We start from the raw sequence: 22,484 nt of genomic DNA, 5'->3' as shown, positions 1-22,484 counted from the left end.
ATTGAATGCTGCAATGATGGTTTAAGTAAGAGATACTAGCTTTTAAAACACTTTCTTCTTTTCTCTTTTTTTTTTTTGTTAGTTGAACTTCATTCTATACAGATTTTTTTCTAGATTTTTCCTACCACTAAATCAATGCAGGAATGGGACAGCTTGCTGTTTCTGGGCTCTGAAATAATACAAATACTAAACCAAAATCAAACAAAGGGAAGTTGCAGGTAATCTAGGATGACTCCGTAAAAGTGACATCATGGCTTCTCCCTTCCCACAAACAGGACAGATGAGGGGCAGACAACACACAACTCACACTGGATAAACAAACATGGTGTGCAGGGGGTCCCCCCCCCCCGCTTTTAGGCAAAACCAGCTGCAGACATTCCACAAGGGTTTAGTCACACACACACACACACAAACAAAGCCCTCTGCCGCTTGCTGTGGCCCAGACAGAGGCCCAGCTAGTTAAATAGCCGGTCAGGACAGCTCAGCCCACATTGTCTGAATGGGCTCCTGTTAAACTCTCTGGTTGCTTAGTCCTGAATTTGGGGCATTTCTCTGGAGATAAGGAGGCAGCAGGGAGAGGGAGCCCCATTCCTGCTCCCCAACCAACCCAACCTCCCCTCGGACCCGCTTTGCTGAATCCTGGGGGTCCAGCGGTGGGCACAAGGCCTTCGGCGTCCTGCACTTTTTTCCGGCCATCTGCGCCTCCCGGGATGGACTTTCTCGCCCGACTTCGCCCAAGAAAACTGAGCGACTCAGCCATAGGCCGAGCTTCATTCCGGCCTCTGCTGCCCGTCCCCGAGCGCTCCCGTACGGCGGGGAAAGGCAGGAGCGCCCCAAGGTCCTGCCCCGCTTTCTTCTCTCTGGCGGTCGGCAAAGGCAAGGCGGAAGCTGCGAGCCCCCCTCCCCCGCAATCCTAGGATCCCGTGGAGGGCGCAGGGGAGCCCCAGGCGACCAGGGATGGCCGGACAGGGCGACTCCGGCTGCGACCGCCCCGAGCAGGTGCAGAGGAGGGAGGCGCTCCCGGGCCGCCCGTCGTTGGCTGCGAAGAGCCCGCGGAGGCAGGGGGCGGGGAGTGGGGGGGGGTCGGTCAGGGGAGGCGCGCGGGCGGGAGACGCAGCGAAGGGGGCGGGCCGCGCGTTGAGTGGCAGGCGGGCGAGCAGTGCCTCTCCGGGCGGGCGGGGCGGGGCGGGGCTGTTCCCGGGGAGGGAGGTGGGAGGGAGGTGGGAGGGAGGCAGAGGTAGACCCGTCCGAGGTGCTGCCCGGCGGTTCCGAGGCGCGCCGACCCTTCGCGGCACGGGCGGAACGCGGGATCTCAGGCGTTCTCCCGCGCCGCCTTCGCGCTCCATCCCCGCAGCCTCATCTGCATCCCCGCCGCGCCGCTTCTCCTTTGTCCCCGCCGCCGCCTCTCCCTCCGTGCGGCCGGCCTCGCTGTACCCTCGCCGGCCGGCACGCGGGGATCGTCCCGCTGGCGCCCCGGGCGGGATGGGGCTGCCGGGGAGATGAGCGCGGGGCGGCGGCGGGGGGCGGCGGCGCGGTCGGAGCTCACCGCCGCGGCGTTCCGCATGGACCTCGGGGAGGCCGGCTGCCGGGGCGATGGGGCAGGTCCTGGGATTCGCCCACTGCAGTAGGTGTTGTCGGCCCGAGCGGGGGCAAAGGGCTGGGTCCCCTCTCCCCGCCGCCCTTCGCGGAAGCGCCCCCCCTCCGGTGGGACGAAACCCGGAGCCCACCGGGTAGCCCCGCCGAGCGCCCCCCGTCCTGCGACCCTCGGGCCGAGCAGCCGGAGGCTTCCGGGGCGGCCGCGCTGGGCCCGCTCTTCCCTTCCCGGCGTCCCCGTGCATCGCCCTGCAGCCCCTCCATTCCCTCCCGTGGGCTGTGGATGCTGGGATGCCGTCAGGCGCATCTGCCAGGCTCTGGGTGGGGACCGGCGCCTGTTTTCCGCCCGGCCTGCAGAGCGAGGCGGCTGGAGCGCTGCGGAGTTCTGGGCAGGCTGCAACCTGCGCGCGCGGGGAGGGGGAGGGTGTTGCTTACGGGCCCCTTTGTGGGGGGCGGCAGAGCCCGGCTTGTGTTTTCCGATAGGCCTAATGGGGAAGGGAGCATCCCTGGGCTCCCTCACATGTCCCGGCCCCGTTGAGTGGGGCCTGAGGGCTGGATGAGCAGCAGGGCCAAGGGGTGGCAGGAAGGCTGGCACCAGAGGGAGGTTTCTGCCAGGGAAGATGGTACGGTGGAGGTGCAAACCTTTAGGAAGGCTGCAGTGGACTTGCACTTAGGACAACGTTGCCTGTTTTGTGGGAGGCTATTGTGGTGTGGATCCCCCTGCCCCACTGCCACCTTTGGATCTCTTCTGCCTGGCATTCTGCCCTGTGGGCAGTATGGGGCCCTCGGAGCCCCTGGGCCCCTGGAAAGGTTGCTCCTCTTTTGAGCCCTTGATGTACTTGAACCTCTTCCCCCTTGAAGAGAGACCCATGTGGACCCCTGAGGTCAGCCCCTCTTTTGCATACTGACGGCCCTTTTCACAAGGCACAGAGCCAGTGTGGAGCAGGAGAGAAACACCAGTGGCCGGCCCAATCTGCAGGGGCTCTTGCCCCACCTGCATCCCAGAAACGTTGCACTGCAACACTCAAACCTGCCGGCCAGATTAGGTGCCAAGGACGGTGTTGGGCCTCAGGTGAGACAGGTAACCCAGTGAAGGTTGAAATGTGGGTTTCATCCCAGATCCTTTGAAAGATTGGATCTCAGAGAGAATCCCGCTGGTGAGAGCTAAGTAAACCTGTTCTCCCCTCCCCCCCCCACCCTTGACTCTGCCAGCTTCCAAGCATTTGATGGTTGGCCGGCCATTCCCTGACATTCCTTCTGCCAGCATTGAGGGAAGCAGAAGGAACAAGGGGGGTGGGGACGTCTGACCATCCAGGATGTAGCTGTTGGCATGGTGAGGCATGGAGTGTTGTTGTTGTTGTTGTTGTGTGCTAGCACAGCCAGGAGATGCAACTGACCCAACCTGGCATGCAGCAATCAAGCACTGAATTGTGAAACGGTATTTGCAAGACTTAATGACCCTGTTTTCTGTATCAGCCAGGCGGTCTGTGGGTGTATCAGAATTGCTTCTCCGGTCTCTCAGAAGGCCAAGGCTGGCTGAATGCCAGGCTATGCCCTGATCTGGCAGAAGACTACTGAGGGAAGGTCCCAAGCTAGAAGGTTGGGAGTTCTAGTCCCGCTTAAGGCATGGAAGCAGCTGGGTGACCTTGGGCCAGACACTCTCAGCCCAACTCACCTCCTAGGGTTGTTGTTGTTGGGGGGGGGGGGGGAAGCAGGAGGAGGAAGGAGCATTAGATATGTTTGCCACCTTGTTCATAAAGAATAATGAAGGCGGGATGTAAAATAAACAAATACTTGGCTGCATGTCCAGAAACGTCTCTGTTTCTTCTCTTCTTTTCCTGCAGAAGAGTCTCCTTCGACTGCTTCTACCACACCTGATTCTACAGATGGTGAGTGTGCAAAGTGGGTGTGAAGAACCCGACAAAGGTGACAGCCTGTGGCTGCCCAAATCTGGTCCTGGCACTTGCAGCCATGTCAGGTGGCACCAGGTCACAGATCCGGAAGAGCCAGCTGAGAGGGCTGCTCTGGGGCCTGGGGCCGGATTTGCAGGCCCAGCATGCCTGCTGCCTCTGATCCAGGGAAGGGACCGGGCCATCTTCCCAGATGACCCCCGGATGCCAAAGGTGTCCTTTCCTTCTTCAGGAGCCAACGAGGAGTCTGACTTCCCTGAACTGCAGACAGCGCGGGAGTTTTCGGAGGAGGAGGAAGAGGAGGAGGGCTCTGTGGAATGGGGGACTCCCCGGGAGCTGACTTTTTCCTACATCACCATTGCCACACCCTCCAGCAGCAGCCCCAGTGCAGCAGAGCATCGGGGCAGACGTGACTCCCAGACCCGCCGGACGAGGCCTCTGCTGCCCCGCACGGAGACTTGTGAAACTTTTGTGCCCACCCTGGGGGACAGTTTGGAGAACATTCCCAGCCTCTGCCCATCTCCGGAGGCAGAGGGAGCCCTCGTCTCGGGCAGTGGTCGAGGAGTGGATAACTTTCCATTGGACTGGGCTTCCCGGGTGGGCTGCGGCAGCGACCTGGATGCGGCCGAAGGAGAGGAACAGGCGTCTCCATGTCCCACGCCCCCATCGCCAGCGGTGGAGACGGAAGGAGATAGCAGCACGGCTTGCTCAGGAACAGGTAGGGAAGGGGTGCCTCTGCAGGGCAGTGGAGGCTGAATTCTGCCCTCACAGCCATCCCTGGTTTGGCAGGAAGAGGGCCATGTTTGGAGGGTCAGAAGAAGAGAAGACTTGTAGCTCAGGGCTGAATTGTGGGTCTTTGGTGCTTTCTGAGGGTGGTTGTCTCCTGACAGGCGTTTCAGGACCCAACTAAGTAACAACATCAGTGCTAGAAGGAAGTGGGGGGGGTTGTGGAATGGAAAAGGAGAAGGAGGTCTGTGGGGGTCCTTGGTGCTCTCTAAACTTGGTGATTTTCTTGCAGATGTTTCATGACCCAACTAGGTAACTAGGTAACTTCATCAATGCTAGAAGGGAGGAGGGGTTGCCTCTAGCACTGAAGATAATCCCTAGTTGGGTCATGAAACGTCTGCAAGAAAACCACCAAGTTCAGAGAGCACCAAGGACCCCACAATTCAACCCTGAGCTACAGAAAGGGGGGCTGGCATGTTCCACTTTGCCCACGGGGGGAAGGATTTTCTCAAGGGGGGAATCTGGGTGGGATTTCACCAGTCAAAATATGATGTGAGGTTCAGAGTCATATCCATCCATGGCAATAGTTGGTCGTTTGTGATGCCTTGCATTGTTTTTTAAGCGAAAAACAGTCAAAAATTGTTCAGCATCTGTTTGCGTTTATTCTTCAACATGAAAAGCAAAATGTGCCTTTTGAGTTTCCTGCTGTGAAGGGAGCCCCTGTAAGAGCCACACAAAACAAACAAAATTTTCCCCGCTCTTTATCCCGATGAAATTAAGGAGAAGGGCTGAGACAGTTCCCTCTGCCTGCCACATCGGATGGCTCCACTGCTCTTTCCATGCTGTCCACGGGAGCACCAGCTGCTTTAGGGATCCAATCCACATCTGTAGGCTGGGTGAAGTGAGAGATCAACCTTCAAACTGCAGATGCTGCAAGTCCAGAGCAGCAGAGCCTAACCTGTGAGCCACAGAAAGGCTAAGAAATGTCTCAATTTGAAAAATAAACAGCTCCTTGCGAAGTTGTGTTCAGGTGCTCAGGGCAGCTGTCCTAGGAGTGAGATCAAAGCGCCAGCCGGGAGGGAACCAGCAAAGGCAGCCGGACTGGGAAGGGCAAATGGGAAGCTGGGCACAATTGCAGATCTCGGTGCCCAGAGCAAAAAACTTCGCGTTTTCCTGTTTTTTTTTTTTTTTAAATCCACAAGTCTTTATTAAAAGAGTTTTGTACAAACAGATTTTCCCCCTTTTCACCCCCCGCCATACAATATAAATCTCATACAAAAGTTATGCCCCTCCCAACCCAACCCCCCGCAAAAATTCACATTCAAATATTGGTTTCCTGGTTTTAAACTCTGGTTTTAAACTCTGCTCCAGGTGACCCCAGGGAGACCCTCTCTCTGCCTGCTGCCTTAGTCTTCCACTCCGAAGCAGGTGCCTCCTGTGGTGCTGACACCCCTCAAGACCGAGCAATGACCTCAGCAGAGTTCTGCCAACCAACCACACCTGAGGAAGAGGAAGAGGGGCCCGGCCAGGAGCCCCATCCTGAGCAGCACCACATTGAACCAGAGCAGTCCCAGAGCATCCTGAACATCCTAGGTGAGCCAGCTGGCAGAAAGAGGAAAGAGGCATTTAGAATTTGCCAGGCTAGCAGGTTGCCCCCCAAAGACTCTCTATGGTAGTTACAGGGTATCAAGGGGAGGCCTGCATTGCTGCTCCCCCCCCCAACCTGGATGTTTGTTGCACACCAATCGCTCTGCTCATTCAGACGTTCAGAAGCCCTGTTGGCACCAGCAGGGGCAAAGGGAGCACCCCAACAGGCGGCCAGGCCTTGCTCTGGTGCCTGCCCAGCTGCCCCTTCCCCAGCAAGCATGTCAGATTGCAATGCCCGGGTGATGGGAGAAGTGGCCGAGCTGCTCTGGCAGGGCCAGGATGAGGGAGGCGGCTCCCTTGACTAGCCCCCCCCCCAACACTGAGGAGGAGGGACTGTGCTCTTCTGCCCCCCCCCAACACTTGAGTCTGGGGTCTTTTGCACAGGGTGGGTGAGCCCAGCCGGGGCACCTTCTCCAAGGATGCGGCCCAGAGGCAGAGCTGCGTAGAAGTCTGCCATTTGCAGGTTGTCCTCGACTTACAACCTTTCGTTTAGTGACCGTTCGAAGTTGCAATGGCACTGGGAAAAGTGACCATTTTTTTCACATGAGCATTGCAACGTCCCTGTGGTCATGTGATCAAGATTTAGATGTTTGGCATCTGGTTTGCGACGGTCGCAGCGTCCCGGGGTCACGTGACCCCCTTTTGTGATCTTCTGACAAGCAAAGTCAATGGGGAAGCCAGATTCACTTAACGTCTACGTTACAAACTTAACAACTGCAGTGATTCACGTAACAACTTGGCAAAAAAAGTTGTAAAATGGGGCAAAACAACTGTTTCACTTAGCAACAGAGATTTTGGGCTCAATTGTGGTCATAAGTCGAGGACTGCCTGTATTTCCCCGTTGCTGAGGATTCCTGGCCGTAGCTATCCTCCTGAAGCCATGGCAGGGGTGGGCCGCCCTCCTGCCTTTGCTGGCCCTGGTAGGGCTGTTTCTCCCAGGACAGGTCCTTATTCACGGCCCCTGGCAGGGAGCCCAGATCGGGAATGCAGCCACATCGAGTCAACGGGTATAAATAACCCCAGTGCTGAACCAAGCAGAATTGGAGCCCTGGAGCCTCCCTGAGCCAGGACAAAGGGCCTGGGCTTCTCCATCGAGGAGTCTGGGCCTGGCCCAGGCTAAAGAGCCCCCATCCCATCCCCGCGACACAAGGACCCTCTCTGAGAAAGCCTTTGTTGCTAGCGCTGCTGTTTTAATAAGGTCTTAGCTCCTACTCTGCATTGCATCAGGGGCCACACTGAGCATGATTGTAGTTGTAGTCCCAGGTTTCCTATTGGCTTTGTTTCAAACACATTAAAGGAACTAACATTTCCCCAGCCGGAGAACAGGTGGCCTTACACGGGGTCTAGGGACAGACGGCATGCAGGCAGTTCGGTTTCATTTAACTCAGGGGTCTCCAAACTTGGCTTGTGGACTTCAACTCCCAGAATTCCTGAGCCAGAATGTGAGTTAAGCTCCACATCTCACAAGCTTGGGGGCCCCAGAGTTAAAGGATGCAGCCCCATCATCACTATTATCCTTTCCCCAAATAAAGGGAGGGATGGGAATGAAGGCCCCTGCCTCCCAAATAGGGTAAGAGGCCTGCTGGCTCGTGGCTCCACAGAGACCACCTCACTAGCATCTGGAAGAGAGCCGGCTTTTGCTTCCCAAGCTTCAAATCCTCAAGGCCGTGCTTCATGCATAACAGCACCCGAACTCAGAACCCCAGAGACAACGAAAGACATGCTCATCCGGTTCATATGGAAACAGCCGCTCTGGAAAACAGTCCCCGAGGCAGCCTTGCCAGCCGGAATGTAGACACTGAGTTAGTGGCCAGTACAAATAGCTTAAAGAGGGAGACGCCACTTCCTCTCCTCGCTGACTCTTACCGTGCAGGGCCAGCCAGAATTGGTCACTTTCAGCCCCTCAACCCCCCCCCCCAGCCTGCCTGGCCCTGTTGCTCACCTTTCGGCTTTTTTGCTGGGGATCTAGCGCCCCATTTCGCAGCTGCTGCCTCCCCAGCCCGCTGAGGGTGGGCAGCCCCTCCCTTTAAGGCTGGAGCCTGCAAAGCTAACTCCCTCAAGCAGGACCAAGCGAGGCAGGCGGGGGCTCCGGAGGGGATGAGGCAGCTGGGATTCGTCAGCTAAAAATAGCAGCCCCCCCCCACCTGCGCTTCCTCAGCCCCCTCCCCTGAGCAGCCCCCCCTTCCAGCCCAGAACTGGTGCCGGGGAGGTTTCCACAGAGCGGCAAAGAGCCTCGGAGCTGTGAGAAAAGGGGATCGCCATGGCGAGCACAGGTGGGTCGTTTGTCCCCCCCCCCCCCCGGTTAGGATTATGCCCTACGAGCTTTGCCAGGCAGGGGAATGTGGGGAAGATCCTGGTTGAGCCTGTTTTTTGAGGGGGGGATTTTAACTGAGTGGGGATCCGGTCTGAAGGGAGGGAGCCTTTGGGGGAAGAGGAGTGAGAGGGGCATCCCGTAAATTGTGGAGCCAGGACATAAGTCTCGTAGGGTGCAGATGCCCAGAGCCCCCAAACTGCCACACTGGGCCTCTTCAGCCCTCCAGCCCTCCAGCCCTCCCCCAGGACTGCCCGAGCCTCCTCAGATTCCTTAAGCGACTGGACTGCATCTGGGCCTGTCAGTTAAGGCGAGGAGAGAGTCCGCAACAGCTGCCAGGGCCCCGGGTGTCTCGCCCTCCCCGCCTCCTCTCTCCCGAGGGGTGGGGTCCCTTTGCGCCATCTTTGCAGAGCAGGAAATCCTGTGGAGCGATGGCGGCTTCTCTCTTGGGGAAGAGAAAGTGGAAATGCCAGCCAAAGCCCTTCTTCCACTACTTAACCCCCCCTCCCTTCCCCCGGGCTGCATCTGCCAGGAGTTGCATCCAGTGTGGAAGCCCCAGCAAGGAACTCGTGCAGGGTGCTTGCCAAGGGCAGCCACACATGGCAGGAAGCTGTGGGGCGAGAGGTGGTTGGCATCTCCTTTTTAGGAAGGTGGCAGAGGGGCTTAGAGCTTGGTGGGGGACGTGGTAGCTGTGCCAATGTGGGTCGGGGAGACGCTGCTGGGGGTTGAGATTGCCCCCTCATGCATCCTGGAATGGGAAGCGGGTAAGCAGACCGGGCCGGTGGTTAAACTGGCATCTGTTGGGGGAAGCTTCGGACCACAAGTGAGCAAATGTTTAAAGGACAGGCAATCTAGCCAGAAGCAGCAGCTGCATCCTATTTAATCAGGGGCCCTCTGCTCTTGGTCTGAGGTGGAGCATACTTAACATTAAACATGGGTGGAGGAGTGGGAGGGGGGAAACCTTGATAGGCTTCTTATTCAGCCCCCCCATTTCCAGGATAAACACAGTTTGGGGTCCAGGCTGAACTTTTCTTCCTTTCTTGTCTGAAACCAAACTTCTGGGAGTTGAAGTCCACAAGTCTTAGAGTTCCCAGGCTGGACTCGGGTCTTCTGCTTGAGCAGGGGTTGGACTAGAAAACCTCCAGGGCCCCTTCCAACCCTGGTATTGTTATTCTGCTTTGCCCGCAGTGGCCGACTTGGTGTACTGGCGGGACACCCGCAAATCGGCCTTGGCGTTCACGGCGCTGATGGTGGCCCTGCTCTGCCTGATGCACTTCAGCATCATCAGCGTGGCCTCCTACCTTTCCCTGGCCGCCCTCGGCATCACCATCTCGCTCAGGGGATACAGCAAGGTGCTGCAGCTGGTCCGCCGGGGAGACGGGCACCACCCCTTCCAGTGAGTAAGCCGGGCTGCCCTGGATGCTTGCAGGATGTGGGGAATGGCCAGGGGCCCTGAGTGAAGAGCCTGCCAGTGGGATGCCTTCGTGCTGAGCTCTTGTGGCTTGGCGACCTCTGGGGTTCCCGCTGGAGGGGCCCGAGCAGGACAGCCCCCCTGACACCAGGGATGTTGCCCTCCCCCGGTTTGAAGTGGATGAATGTGGGCCCTTTGCCTTGCCTTGCAAGGGGGCTGCTGTTGTAGCCTCAGAAGATCCAGCCAAGGGGGACAGCCTGGTTTCCCTGGCTCTGGGGCTGCCAGGAATCCCAGTCTGGAAGGGGAAGGCAAGACAGCCAGGTATGGGTTTGGCTGAGTGTCCTTCCTTCCTTCCTTCCTTCCTTCCTTCCTTCCTTCCTTCCTTCCTTCCTTCCTTCCTTCCTTCCTTCCTTCTCCTCTCCCTTCCCTTCCCTTCCCCTCCTGCCTGCCTGCCAGGGCCCAGCTGGATGCAGACTTTGGGCTATCCAAAGAACAGCTGGAACGGCTGACAGAACGGGTGGTGCATCATGTCACCTGGAGCACAAAGACTCTGCAGCGCCTTTTCTTGGTGGATGACATGGTGGAGTCCCTCAAGGTGAGCCTGGCTGGGGAATTCTGGGAGTTGAAGTCCACACATCTTAAAGATGCAATAAATAGTCAGAGATGAAGGCAACATAGAGGCCCGGAGTCAGCAAGGATGTGTCCAAAAGCCAACTGTGTCATGTGTCTCCCTCTTGCCCCAGCTTGCTTCCTCCTGACGGGGTGGATACAGGTTGGGCACCTCACTTTCCAAAGCCCTGGCAGGATGGGACCCTCTTTCTCTCCTTCCTGGGGTCTTAGCCAGCTCTGCCTTTTATTTTATTTTCAGTTTGCTTTCTTGTTCTACGTCCTCACCTACGTGGGAGCCGTTTTTAATGGTCTGACGTTGCTTATTCTCGGTAAGGAGGGGATCTGGGAGGACAGTGCCTTTCAGGGTTGAGTCGGGGTCCTGCAGGTATAAGAGGCTCACCCCCTCCTTTTCTTCCACAGGTGTGATAAGTGCATTTACCTTCCCTCTGCTTTACAGGCAGCATCAGGTGAGTGTCTAGCTCTGGGGTGTCTAGCTCTGAAACTCACAACTGGCATTAAAAAAGGAGCAGAGCAGAATTCATTCCTGCTGCCATGTTTGCTTGGCTAAAGAATTATTGTTGATTAAGCCACAGGCAATCTACAGAAGAAAACATGACAATAGAATCCTGTATAAAAGTGGAGTAGATAGTCCTTGAGTTACAACCACAAGTGAGCCGAAAATGTCTGTTGCTATGTGAGACATATGTTAAGTGAGCTTTGTCCCATTTTGCAACTTTTCTTGCCACAGTTGTTAAGTGAATCACATGGTTGCTAAGTGACTCTGGTCTCCCCATTAATTTTGCATATCAGAAGGTTGCAAAAGGGGATCACATGACCCAGGGATATTGCAACGGTCATAAATATGAGTCAGTTGCTAAATGTCTGAATTTTGATCACGTGACCGTAAGATGCTGCAGTGGCCTGACTCTGAGTGGCACAAGGAGGGAGAAAAGCAACAACTAGTTCCATCTTGTTATTTTTGGAGGTGCTGATCCCAGTTTCTCTTCTCCCCTCCATTCAGGCACAGATCGACCAGTATGTAGAGCTGGTGAGGAACCAGTTGAGTAACCTCAGAGCAAAGTAAGTTCAAGAAATTCCCGCAGAACAGAATGGGGCAGGGGGTGGGAGGAGAATAAGCCGTTGGAAGGCCTTCTTGGGCTCCGGTCTTCATATATTGGTGCCATACTATTTAGTTATTTCATGTATGTGCTGCCCATCTCTGGGCTTAGTTATCTTAATTTATTTTTTTCCTTGGATCCAATATGTGAGCCCACAAAATACTTCTCAAAAGATAGTTATTTCTGCCTTATTTCTTGGGAGAAAGAAAGTGGAATGTAATTTAAAAAGAAAACATTATGAAAATAGCATCAATGGACCCCAAAGGGTCTAAGACCTATTGACGGGGTGCTCAATGTGGTCTGTGCTTCAACCTAAGGTTTGAACTGAAACTTTTGAGGCTTCTAAGAAGGGATTGGACAGCAATTTGCCTGGAATGGCATAGCTATGCTGGCTGGGGAATTCTGGGAGTTGAAGTCCACAGGTCTTAAAGTTGCCAGAGTTGGACACTGCAGGCACAGGGTCTCCTGCTTGAACAGGGGGTTGGACTAGAAGACCTCCAAGATCCCTTCCAACTCTGTTAACTGACGGTAAAAAGCTTTGGAAAGCAGATTCCTCCTCCGGCTGGCTCAGTTTCTCTTTTTCTCCCCAGGATGCTGGCCAAACTGCCGACAGCAAAAGCAAAGGCAGAATGAGGGGTCTCGGTGGTGGTTCTCTTTCCTGCACACACAGATGCAAACGACAACGCACACCCTGCTTCTTCTTCCTCTTCTTCTTCTTCCTCACTTCCCTCCCCAGCCGTTGCATAGTGACCCTTCCTCTCCCAGTCTCCTTGGCCTGGAGGGGCTGGGCAGTTGCTGGTTTTCCTTCAGCTCCCCCCAAGAAATTGGGGAACCCTTGCAAGGGGGGTGGGGGGAGACCAGCATCCCTTTGCATTTCAGCCCTGCAGTTGCAGAGGCTCAGGGAAGCTGCTAAGGGCTGCCTCTTTCTCTCCGGGGGGGGGGGGGGGAGGTGGGCTAAGAGAAGCCCCCCCCCCAGGCCCACAGCCAAGGATTTGTCAACCAAGAGACAAGGGGCTAGTATCCCATGCTTCTTTCTCCCTCCCTGTCCTGGCGACTTCCTCCTCCTCCTCCTCCTGCCTGCAGTATTTGTCCCGGGTCCTGAGTTGAGGCCGGCCAATCTGGAGCATCCTTCCCTCTTGAGGAAGGGAAGCCGCTCGAGGTTGGGCAGGACCTCCTCTGCCCCCTTCCTGTGGGATGTTGTAGCTGTCCCCCCCCCCCCCCTGCCTCTCCTCACGGGCCGGGCTGTGGCTTGGCTGATCAGCTGGCGGGTTGGCTGCAGCCCATTCTTTTTGCCTGGATATTTACACTTTAATAAAAACAGTTGTGAGAAAAAAATGGGTACGCATGACCGCTTGGTCTCCCGAGTCTTCACTCGTGGTTGTGGTGCACTGTGTGGGTGTGTGAATGTGTCTCCCTGCCAAAATTCCTTTTTTTTGCTCCTCCTCCACAGCAAGTCATACAGTCTGGATGGAAGCTGCAGGGGCTTCGTGTCCAAGCACAAACGCCAGAACGCCCTTTGCCTGTGCAAGTAAACCTTGTCCTGGTTTTATTTTGGCAAGTGGTTGAGTTTCCACACGGGCGATGGGTGGGTGGGTGGGTGGGGATTTGCCTAAAACGGGGGTCTCCAAACTTGGCTACTTTGAAGACTTGTGTTCCAGTATCTGAGGGGGCCATGAAGAAGAAGGCACCTCATAAGATATCCAGTTTAATAGCTGGAGCAATGAAAGGTTGGACAATGAGTAAGAACACACCCTTTGTAGCTGATTGATTGGTTGCCCAACGTGTGAGGGAATCTGTGATTGGTTGCTGCAACTGTAAAGGGGGAGTGTCCTGCTTTCCCGCCTTTTTCCTCTGTGCCCTGTAGAATTTATCTCATGATGCTCCTGCAGGGCACACAGAGGAAAAAGGCGGGAAAGGACGACACTCCTTGTTTACCTCAGGGTGGGCATGGGTGGCCCCGTTATGATTTGTGGACTTCAACTCCCAGAAAATATATATATATATATTAGGACAATTAATATAAATGAAGGACCATTAACCAGTGGAACAGCTTGCCACCAGAAGTTGTGGGTGCTCCATCACTGGAGGTTTTCAAGAAGAGGCTGGGCAGCCATTTGTCTGGAATGGTATAAGGTTTCCTGCCTGAGCAGGGGCTGGACTAGAAGACCTCCAGGGTCCCTTCCAACTCCAGCTATTCCTCCGGCTGAGGAATTCTGGGAATTGTCCACAAGTCTTAAAAGCTGCCTGATTTGGAGACCTCTGGCCTACAACAATTGCCGATGGTGATGGAAACCGTGTGTCACCCGTGCCCACCAGACTTCCTTGATTCTCCCCAGGACTTTGAGGCGTGGATCCAATGAAGAGCGGGAAAAGCCTGATGCAAAAACCACTCAATCCTGGGACAGCTCCTCACTCAGTGTGCCTACTTCTCAGTGTGGTGGTTGGGAAAATGCAGGAGTGGGAAATGTACAGTAATAGGTGCCACTTGGATCTCCTGGAGGGAAAGCAAGATTAAAGGAAGAAGCCCACAACAATTCATCTTTGCCAAATTGCATCATGATGCAATGAATCCCAGAATTCAGAAAATTCAGAATTCAGCAAAGCTGGCTGGGGAATTCTGGGAGTTGAAGTCCGCCAGGCTTAAAGTGGCCAAGGTTGGAGACCCCTGCTCATGAGGGCCAAACTGATGCTGGGGAGGGTGGAAAAAAGAGAAGACAATGACTGGCTGCCAAGTGGAGGGACACGGTTGGAAGACCTGAAGAGGGGAGGTTGGGGAGAGGTTCTTTGTGCATGGTCGCTAGTAGTCCAAAGTAACTTGGCCTATGGATCAATCTCCATGCAGCTTGGCTGGAAGTGTTGCCAGCAGAGGGAGCCCAAGGACCACAACACCGCAACCACAACTGCAAACTGCAGGCAGACTTCCACTTATGGCCACGGTTGAGCCCACAATTTCTGTTGCTAAGAGAGAAAGTTGTTATGTGTTTTTGCTCCATTTTACGAACTTTCTTGCCACAGTTGTTAGGTGAATCACTGCAATTAATTTAGTAATATGGTTAAGTGCCTCTGGCTCCTCCATTGACTTTGCTTGTCAGAAGGTCGCAAAAGGGGATCACATGATCTCAGGACACTGCAACTGTCCTAAGTACATGCCGGTTGCCAAGTGTCTGGATTTTGATCAAGTGACTATCGGGAACGCTGCAATGATCGTGTAAAAACCAATAGTTAAGTTACTTATTTCAATGCTGTAATTTCAAGCAATTACTAAATGAATTGTATCAGGACTTGCAAAAGGCTGCAAGGGAATACTTAATCCAGACTGACTGGACTGTCTGCTGCTCCTGCTGGACAAGGCAGGGCTGGTGGCCACCGTCATCCATACTCAGGAGTTAAAGTGAGCAGGGGGCAACACTGTGTGGCTCTAGGGTGGGAGATCTGCAGGGACCCCAAGAGCTGGGCAGGATGCAGGAGTCCCAGCAGGAGGCGGTGGGGGCAACAGCCAGCCACTTCCCAAGTGCTGCTAAGCCATGAGAAGCTGATGCTCTCTTTCCTTCTCTATGCAAGGATGGCTTATTCACCATAGGTTTTCACTGCTAAGTGGAGTCTCCATGTGCAACAATACTCTACTTCAACAATCCCAGGACATCAAATTTTAGCAGAAGACACCACAGATAATAAACATGCTTGTTTCTAACAGGAGTGACAAAGACTCTATGGATCCTGGGGTGACACCAGAGAGTCCCCTGCAAGGGCCTCTTATCAAACTCACCCAAGCCCACTACCCAGGACACCGAGGGTAACGGCAACAGGCGGTCGGGTCTCAATGTGGAGAAAGCCAGGCAGATCTACGGCTTGAGATCCTTTATTGCACCTCATTTTTTTCTTTACATGAATTTGAAAAAATAGATCATATATTCATCATAAAAAGTGCATTTTTTTTCAAAGCTGTCTTTATTTGCTGTTTTGCTGACCAGTTAAGTGCAGGACAGGAGGGCCAAAGCAGGGGCCAAACTTCACCTTCCCTCTACTGGCCCTCAGATTGCTTCATCAAATACATCACAAAAAAATCTTACAGCACGAAGGGGTAAATAACAATAATTAAAAATAAAAATATTCCCCCAATCTCAGCAAGGATCTGTTTTTTTTTTGTTTTTTGTTTAAAAAGCTGGTTAAATAAAAGTCCATAGGTTAAAAAAATAAAATAATTAAAAAAAACCACAACATCCAAAGCTTGGTCACAAGAAAAAGTTTTGGAAACATTCTGTATAGCATCATGGCGAGCTCTGGGGAACCAAGAAGCAGCACAGCAGCTTTCTCAGTCCAGAAACATACTTGAGGGAAAGTTAACCAGAGGCACAGAACAGAGCAGGCTGCACAAAACACCCCACGAATGCAAAGCAGCTGAGGCCTGCCAGCACAAAATGGAAAGCGGCCCTGGGTGGGAGGCTCAGAAGGGCTGATGCTCTCAAAGAAGGTGCATTTGGCACGGCTTGGGTCTGGGTGGCCCAAGAGGCCTTGGGGTGGGGCAAGAAAGTCTCCTGGCCAGGGAAACCAGCCTACATGCCACAGGCCTGGAAAAGCAGCAGTGTGATTAGACCAAGGCAGGGGAGGGGGAGGCAGTGAGCAAAATTGAAGGGGTCACATTCCACGCTACCAGTCTAAAGCAGCAGAGATTGACCCCTCTTGGACTGTTGGTCAGCCCAGAAGCCTGGCCTGAGAGCAGAGGGGCAGCAGCTGACCATCCTAAGTGGGAGAATGCAATGAGTTTGAGGTCCAGCTGGCCAAGGTCAGGAAGCGGAAACCTAGTTAACAACTTCAGGGAAGGCGGTTACTTGCAGAGGTCCTTTCACAGTATCTGTTACCCAGACCCACCCCCCACCCCCCATCCCTCCTGGAAGCTAGGACCCTTCTTGCTTTTGCCCATCAAAGAAACCAAGTGAGGGAGGTGGCCAAAGGGAAGTGGATCCCTTTCAGAGAATGCAGAAAGTCCACTGGTCAAGCCCACCGGGTGGCTGGACTCACCGGAAGCACCACCTGGGACTGGCAGAGAGTGGCCAGTCCGCCTACAAGAGCACTGCAAGAAAAACCTCAGCTGCTTTGGGGTTTTTTTTGCAGGTCCCCCTTTCCTTTGGCTTCTCAACGCCAAAGCCTTTTCCACCCAGGTAATTTTTTTTATATCACCATCATTCCCATTTCCAAAACTGGAAGCCGGAACAGAAGTCGATACTGACTTGATGGCACAATTAATTTGCTTGGCTGAAGGTTTCAGAGAGAGTTGAATGCCCACTGAAGAAATATCACCCCGACCTCAAAGAATCCAATGCCCAAGAGCAGCCTTGCAATTTGCAGAAGTTCATGGGCAATTAAAAAGCAAGGCTGCAACAGTTTGGCCCACTTTAATATGGCAAAAGCTTTCAGCAGGAATGTGCCCAAATAATCCACACTAAGTGTGCCCTGATTGGCCAATTAATGTGGCTTTTTTATCCTAGAGGAAGCAGATCCTGTAGAAATGTAGCCCGAGAGATCAAACACTCATCAGAGATCAAACACTCAGGATGCAAAGCTGACTAGCGAAAAGGATAAAGTGCCTGTTTTAAAACCATGCAGCTAACACATTCACAAAGCCACCACAAGACACAAGCTGGGTGGGGGCAGCACAGGGAGGGTCTTCCCCCTTAAGTTTTCCTCTCCGCAGGGCATCTCCCATTGACAGAAACAGTGATGAAGTGTGGAGGGAAATGGCATCATCCAGATCCATCAAGCGTCCCAATTCAGTAGAAGGCAAATCCTTTTTCCAGGAAAAGAGGTGGGCTGGGCACCCTCTCAGGAGGGGGATCCAACTCACACCCCAGAAACGTCCTCCTTTCTCCTCTCGATGTGGGAGTCGGCCGAGGAGAGGCCCAAAGGACAACCATAGGCTTCGCTGTGTGCTGCACCCCCAAGGAGGGACTGAGAATGCATCATCGCAAGGGCTAGAGGCGGTGGCCGCAGCTGCAGCAGAGCAGGTTAGAGGCTCCCAGGCGGTAGCGGTGTGCCCAGGCGCATTGGGGCTCCGGCCCCCTTCACCCAGCCCAGCATTGGCAGGGGCGGGTGGGCTGGCAGGCTAGACCCAAAGGCGCAAGTTGTGGGTTTGAGTGTCACAAAGCAAGGAGCGAGGGAGAGTTCAGAGAGTCCGGGGAATGGTCACTGCTGCCGTTCCGCTGATGGCTGGCTCCGCAGCTGGCTCCCTCTGGGTAGGTGAACACAAACGAAGACGTATAGGAAGGGTTAACCGGGTACGGGTCGGTCAGCTCTTCACCATGGCTAAAGTAAGAACTAGAAAACGCTACCTCCGCCGGGGCCGGGACTGCGGCCGGGAGTCCGCCCAGGGCCTGCTGGTAATGCAGGGGCACCGAGGAGTAGGGGGCCGAGGGCCCAAACGGGTCCTCCTTGACGGGCATGGCCAGGGCGCTGACCTCTGCCGAGGGGCCGGGCTGCACACTCAGTTCTGTGATGTCCTGGTAGGGGATTTTGCAGCTGCCCTTGTGAGCCACGAGGACAAATTCCAGCCGCTCCCGTTCCTTCTGCAGCTCCGCAATCTCAGACTCCAGCTCAGCTTTCTCTTCCTCCAGCTGGTCCGTCTCCTGGGGAAGAGGCAGCACCGGGTCAGGCCAGGGCTGGAGCAGCCGGGAACCAGGGGGGCAAGTGAGTTGTCCCAGAGCAGCGCCTCCTTCTTGGCCGTCTGGTCTCCTCCTTCCAGGCCCATCGGAGACGCAGCTCAAGGGAAGCGTTCATGGTTGGGATCCTTCCTCACCTCCCCCCTCCCACCCGCCCTTCCAGGTCCCCCTCTGCTTTAAGGTCCAGGGGCTGGGGTCTCTCCAAGGGGAAGGCCTTTGCTCTCCTGGGGGTCCTTATTTGTGGATTTGGAGTGGGGTGTGGCTTGCTGCAGCAGACCCCACCGAATCTTGGCCTATGAGCGCAGGAGAAGGAAAAGGTCCAAGGGGACCCCTTCCTTGGCCCCAGCAATGCCCCAGCAGCATCTCCCCCCCCCCCGGAGCATTCCGCTTCAGAGGACTGGTGGAGCAGCTCCACCCCCAAACTTTTAGGAAACTCTGCAAAGTGTGGTCAGGAAAGTCAAGGTGGCATCGGCATCAGCACAGCGGAAGCTCTGCCAGCTTTCTAGGAGCTGCAATGACAGCTTGACTTTTTGACTGCACTCTGCAGACAGAAACCCCCTTGGAATAAAAGAATAAATGATTCTAATTCAAAGTAAAACCTCCCCTCCACTAAGGACAATACTCGCAATAGATCAAAGGCAGGGTTCTATCCTGAAAGTCCAAACAGCCAAAGCCTTTGACTTAAGAGTTGGGATCACATTTGAGGGACACGATCAGCCTGGACAGGGATCCCACAGAGCCTCAATGAAATGGGAGAGTTCACAACATGCCCCCCATGGGGCAAGCTCTATGCAGTCACCGCAGGGACAAAACCAGATCCCCTCCTGGGGGCTTTATAAGGCCAGAACAAGGATAACACTAACTCACCCCGTTTGCATCAAAACTCACCGCTTGAAGCCGGTCAGTCAGTTCTCGACGTCGATTCCGGCACTTGGCGGCCGCCAGCTTATTTCTCTCCCTGCGGACCCGGCGCTTCTCTTCCTCCTCGGGGGTCAGCTGTGTGAGCAGAGAGGAGAGGCAGATCAGGCATCGGCTGCCATTGCAAGGCCAGAGGCTTTCTGGGGCTCCTGGCACTTTCTTGCAACTGGGGGGGGGGGGGGCAATTTAAAGGCACCCCTGAAATGTGTACGAGAAGATGGAACTGTGTCATCACCCTTTATAACGGATAGATGGGGAGGGGGAGGCAGGGAGGGAGGACAGAAATGTCCAAGCAAGGAACAAACCAAACAGCCAGCCAGTCTGCCTACTGGAACACTTTGGCTTTTAAAGATCTTTAAAGCAAATTTATTTCAACCCCATTCAGTCTTCATGGGTTGTTTTATGATTAAGGCTTGTTTTTATTATGTTGATTTATTCCTAGGCTTGCTTCTCATAACCTTAATGCCTTGTAACCCACCCAGTCTTTTAGGTAAGGTGGGCTATAAAACCTCTAAACACAGTATATTTCTAAACTGATAAGGCTCTAAATTGGGGCGGGAGGGGCGGTAACATAAAAAAAATTTTTTTTAATGAAATTACCAGCCAGTACATGCTGGAAATTAAAGTCGACAAGTCTTAAAGTTGCCAAGGTTGTAGGCGCCTGCCTTCTGACCCAGATCTCCTCCTCAAGGCATGTCAAATCAAAATAATATTAGCAATATTAGCACTGTCCTAAGCCCCGCTTTCATCCCGAGACCTTCTTAGAGAACAGAATTTGGAGGGGGGCTGCCTGCCAGTGCTCTATTTTTCTTGAGGTGAACCAGGGGAACTCTGCACAATTCCCATTTTGTAAGAACACGCACAATGGGTTTCCAATGGTGAATGGACTGTTGATGTGGGGGAGGAAAGTCCTCAGGAAGCCCCACTTCTACCTATATCAAGCCCCCCCTCCCCCCCCCAAAGACATCCCAACTTCCAAGGAGGCAATTTGGAAAGGGGGAATCTCTTCTGGGAGATTCCAACACGCCAGATCTCAAATTTTAATAAGCAAAGGGGATTGAGTTCCTGGTCTCCTGGCTGAGGAAGGAAAAGCAGCTCACCGTTTCTTCACGTGTCCTTCGGGGCCGGGCCCTGCTGGACCGAGGCGGGGTGGCCTCAGGCACAGGGGCAGTCGAAGGGCCAGCCCCATAGGCACCCATTCCTGGGGCAGCATAACTGGGACCGGGCAGGTCATAGGGGTCCACTGTGGGTGGGGGCAGCCCGGAAGGCGGTGGCTGCTGCTGCTGCTGCTGCTGCTGCTGTGACTGAGCCATTGAGGAAATCAAGGTAGGCTGCACCAGCCACTGGAGGTCTTGGCTTGTGGATATAGCAGTCACTGTTGGCACAAAAGATCCGGGCATTTCCCCAAGGCCGCTGCACTCCTGGAGGGAAGCGAAGGGGTCAGGTGCTCATTATGGGGGTCTGCTTTGGAGAACAGGGAGCACTTCCCTGGCTGCACTGCCCCCCCTCCAAGGCGATTCCACAGGCTTCCCGCGGCCAAAGCAGCTCCCCCTCTGCACTGCTCCTGTGTCCAGCATGCAGGATCCCAAACCCGGAGAGGGGGGGCACCAGGCAGAAGGGACTGGTATGCCGTTCTAGGCACCGGCTGGGGAGGATGGTACTCAAGACACCCCCTCTACAGCCGCACCCTCAGCCAGGGAGCCCCGCAGACCAGAGCTCAGCGCTGGCTCTCGAAGCCAAAAGGCGGTTCTATCAAGCCGTGGTCGAGAACGGGGGCTCACTCGGACTCCGAGCGCTCCTGGGTGGGGGCTTCGCTTTGGCCAGCCAAGATCAGCCCGCGGGGAGGCAAGAGCTTCCGTGCACGGGCCGGGAGGCGGCCACCCCGGCTGGCTCCGTTCTCCAGACCCGGGGGATCCCCAAGGTCCCCCGAGCCGGGCAGAGACGGGAGCGCAGTCCGGAGGCAGGTCTGCACCTCGAGAACCATCATCCCCAGCGGGCAGGTGGTCCGGCGACGGGGGGGAGGCGAGCCAAAAAGCCACCCCTCGGGCACCCCTCCGGGCAGGGCCGGCATGGCAGACACCCGTCCGGGTAGCCCCGCAAGAGCCTCCCGCCCGCGTAGGGACCATCCAGGGCAGCGCTAAGAACTCAGCTGGCAGAGGGGCGGTTCGGAGGGGGCGCGGCTTGAAAGCCGCTCGACCAATCCGCGCAGCCCTCGGCCTTGCCCCTCCCCTTAGCAACGGGGGCGGGGCAGCTTTCCAAAATAACCCGCGCGCTTCGGGGAGGAGGAGGGGGAGGAAAACGCGCCGTACGTGCCTCACGTCAGCACGGAGCGTTCTAGTACGTCATGCGTTACGCACAACCCCGCCCCCCTTTCTCGCTCGCGTTCTCGCCTCTCCTCCAGCGCGCGTGCGTGAAGGAAAGGGGAAAAGAGTTAAAAGCGGACGATGCGGGGGACTTGGGTGGGGAGGAGGGTGGCGAAACGAGCGGACCCCCCAAATCTGGCCGGGGGGGTGCTGGGGGAGGGGGAGCGAAGGAAAGGGTCGCAAAGGCCCCCCGGGATCGGACCATCCGCGCTGCTCCCGCCCTCCAGGCAGCCCCCTCCCTAAGTCCCGCAGCCGGGCGCCCCGGTCCCTTACCTGCGAGGAGGCGGCAGCGGCGGCGGTGGGGCTCCCGAAGGAGTCCACCGAGGAGAGGTACTGGGACTCGGCCGAGGGGGACGAGCTGCACCGGGAGGTGGAGTCGTAGTCTCCGGAGAAGCCCTGATACATCTCCCTCGGGGGCGCAGGCAGGAGGCCGCGGCCGCGCGGCGGTCGCCTGGAAGCCAAGATGAGGGGCGAGCAGGGCCAGCCAGCGGGCGAGCGGCCGGCCGAAAGTGCCGCCGCCGCCGCCGCCGCCGCCGCGAGGTCGGGCTGGCGAAGTTGCCTCCGAGCGTGGCCGGCTGGCCGCTCCTTCTTCCTCCCCCTCCGGCTGTCAGTGCCTGGCGGGGAGACGGCGCCCTGAGCTGCGGGGGGTCGCCCGGTCCTAGATCCACGTGTTACAGCGGCTGGGCACCGCTGTAGAAGCGTCCGCTCAAGTCCTCTGCTTCCCGGGAGGAGTGCTCCTGCCTCCGATTCTGTAACGCCTACAAAGCCCGGCGCCTCGGCTCAGATCGCGGCGGCCACGGGGATGCGGGCGAAAAGGAGAATCCACCGCCGGAGTCCCTCGCAGCTCCGTCTCCGTCGCGGGTCAAAATCTTATGAATGAAGCGCGGTCGACGGTGTGGCTTATTTATACAAGGAAGGGGGCGAGTCCCTGCTCACGTCACCAGGAAAAGACCCTTTGGGGTCGGCGAAACCGGGCCCCAAACTCGAGCGGTTGTGGTCTCTGGTCCCTGCGGCTTCTCCAGCCTAAGAGGGTCTCTCGGCGGCCCCGGCAAGGGGGTCTTTTTCAAGCGCGAAAGCAGGGGATCCCTCGCTCCGCCCCCGGGTGTTCCTGTGTGACGCAATTAACCATATTTGGTCTTGTGCTGTGTTTGTTTGGTATCCTTAGCAATACGTCAGAGGGAATCCCTTTCTGTTAAGCCGCGCTGCGGCGGCCGCAGCAGCCGCG

The 22,484-nt window shown here is 55.7% G+C and overlaps 2 protein-coding genes across 3 annotated transcripts; one reads left to right on the top strand and one right to left on the bottom strand.

The window, feature by feature from the left end:
- The first annotated feature begins 1,234 nt into the window (after window positions 1-1,234).
- On the top strand, window positions 1,235-15,477 carry RTN2 (reticulon 2). The gene is made up of 11 exons (XM_081962188.1): window positions 1,235-1,624; window positions 3,438-3,482; window positions 3,736-4,221; window positions 5,601-5,822; window positions 9,376-9,583; window positions 10,055-10,193; window positions 10,467-10,536; window positions 10,628-10,674; window positions 11,229-11,287; window positions 11,916-12,853; window positions 13,662-15,477. The coding sequence occupies exons 1-10, from the start codon at window positions 1,594-1,596 to the stop codon at window positions 11,956-11,958; spliced, it is 1,350 nt and encodes a 449-aa protein (XP_081818314.1). The 5' UTR covers window positions 1,235-1,593; the 3' UTR covers window positions 11,959-12,853; window positions 13,662-15,477.
- Window positions 15,169-22,273, bottom strand: FOSB (FosB proto-oncogene, AP-1 transcription factor subunit). 2 transcript variants are annotated; one of them, XM_081962193.1, is made up of 5 exons: window positions 21,533-22,273; window positions 19,997-20,317; window positions 18,867-18,974; window positions 17,652-17,945; window positions 15,169-17,551 (listed from the first exon to the last, which is right to left on the bottom strand). In XM_081962193.1, exons 1-5 carry the CDS (start codon window positions 21,662-21,664, stop codon window positions 17,486-17,488), a joined length of 921 nt encoding a protein of 306 aa, XP_081818319.1. In that variant the 5' UTR covers window positions 21,665-22,273; the 3' UTR covers window positions 15,169-17,485. The 2 variants fall into 2 exon arrangements, with proteins under 2 accessions (XP_081818319.1, XP_081818318.1); XM_081962192.1 differs by having other exon boundaries at window positions 15,169-17,945; window positions 21,533-22,272.
- Window positions 22,274-22,484: the final 211 nt, after the last annotated feature.

Source organism: Natrix helvetica (assembly GCF_964273705.1).
Source record: "Natrix helvetica genome assembly, chromosome: 9".
Taxonomy (NCBI): Eukaryota; Metazoa; Chordata; class Lepidosauria; order Squamata; family Natricidae; genus Natrix; species Natrix helvetica.
This window is presented reverse-complemented; position numbering and strand designations above follow the sequence as displayed.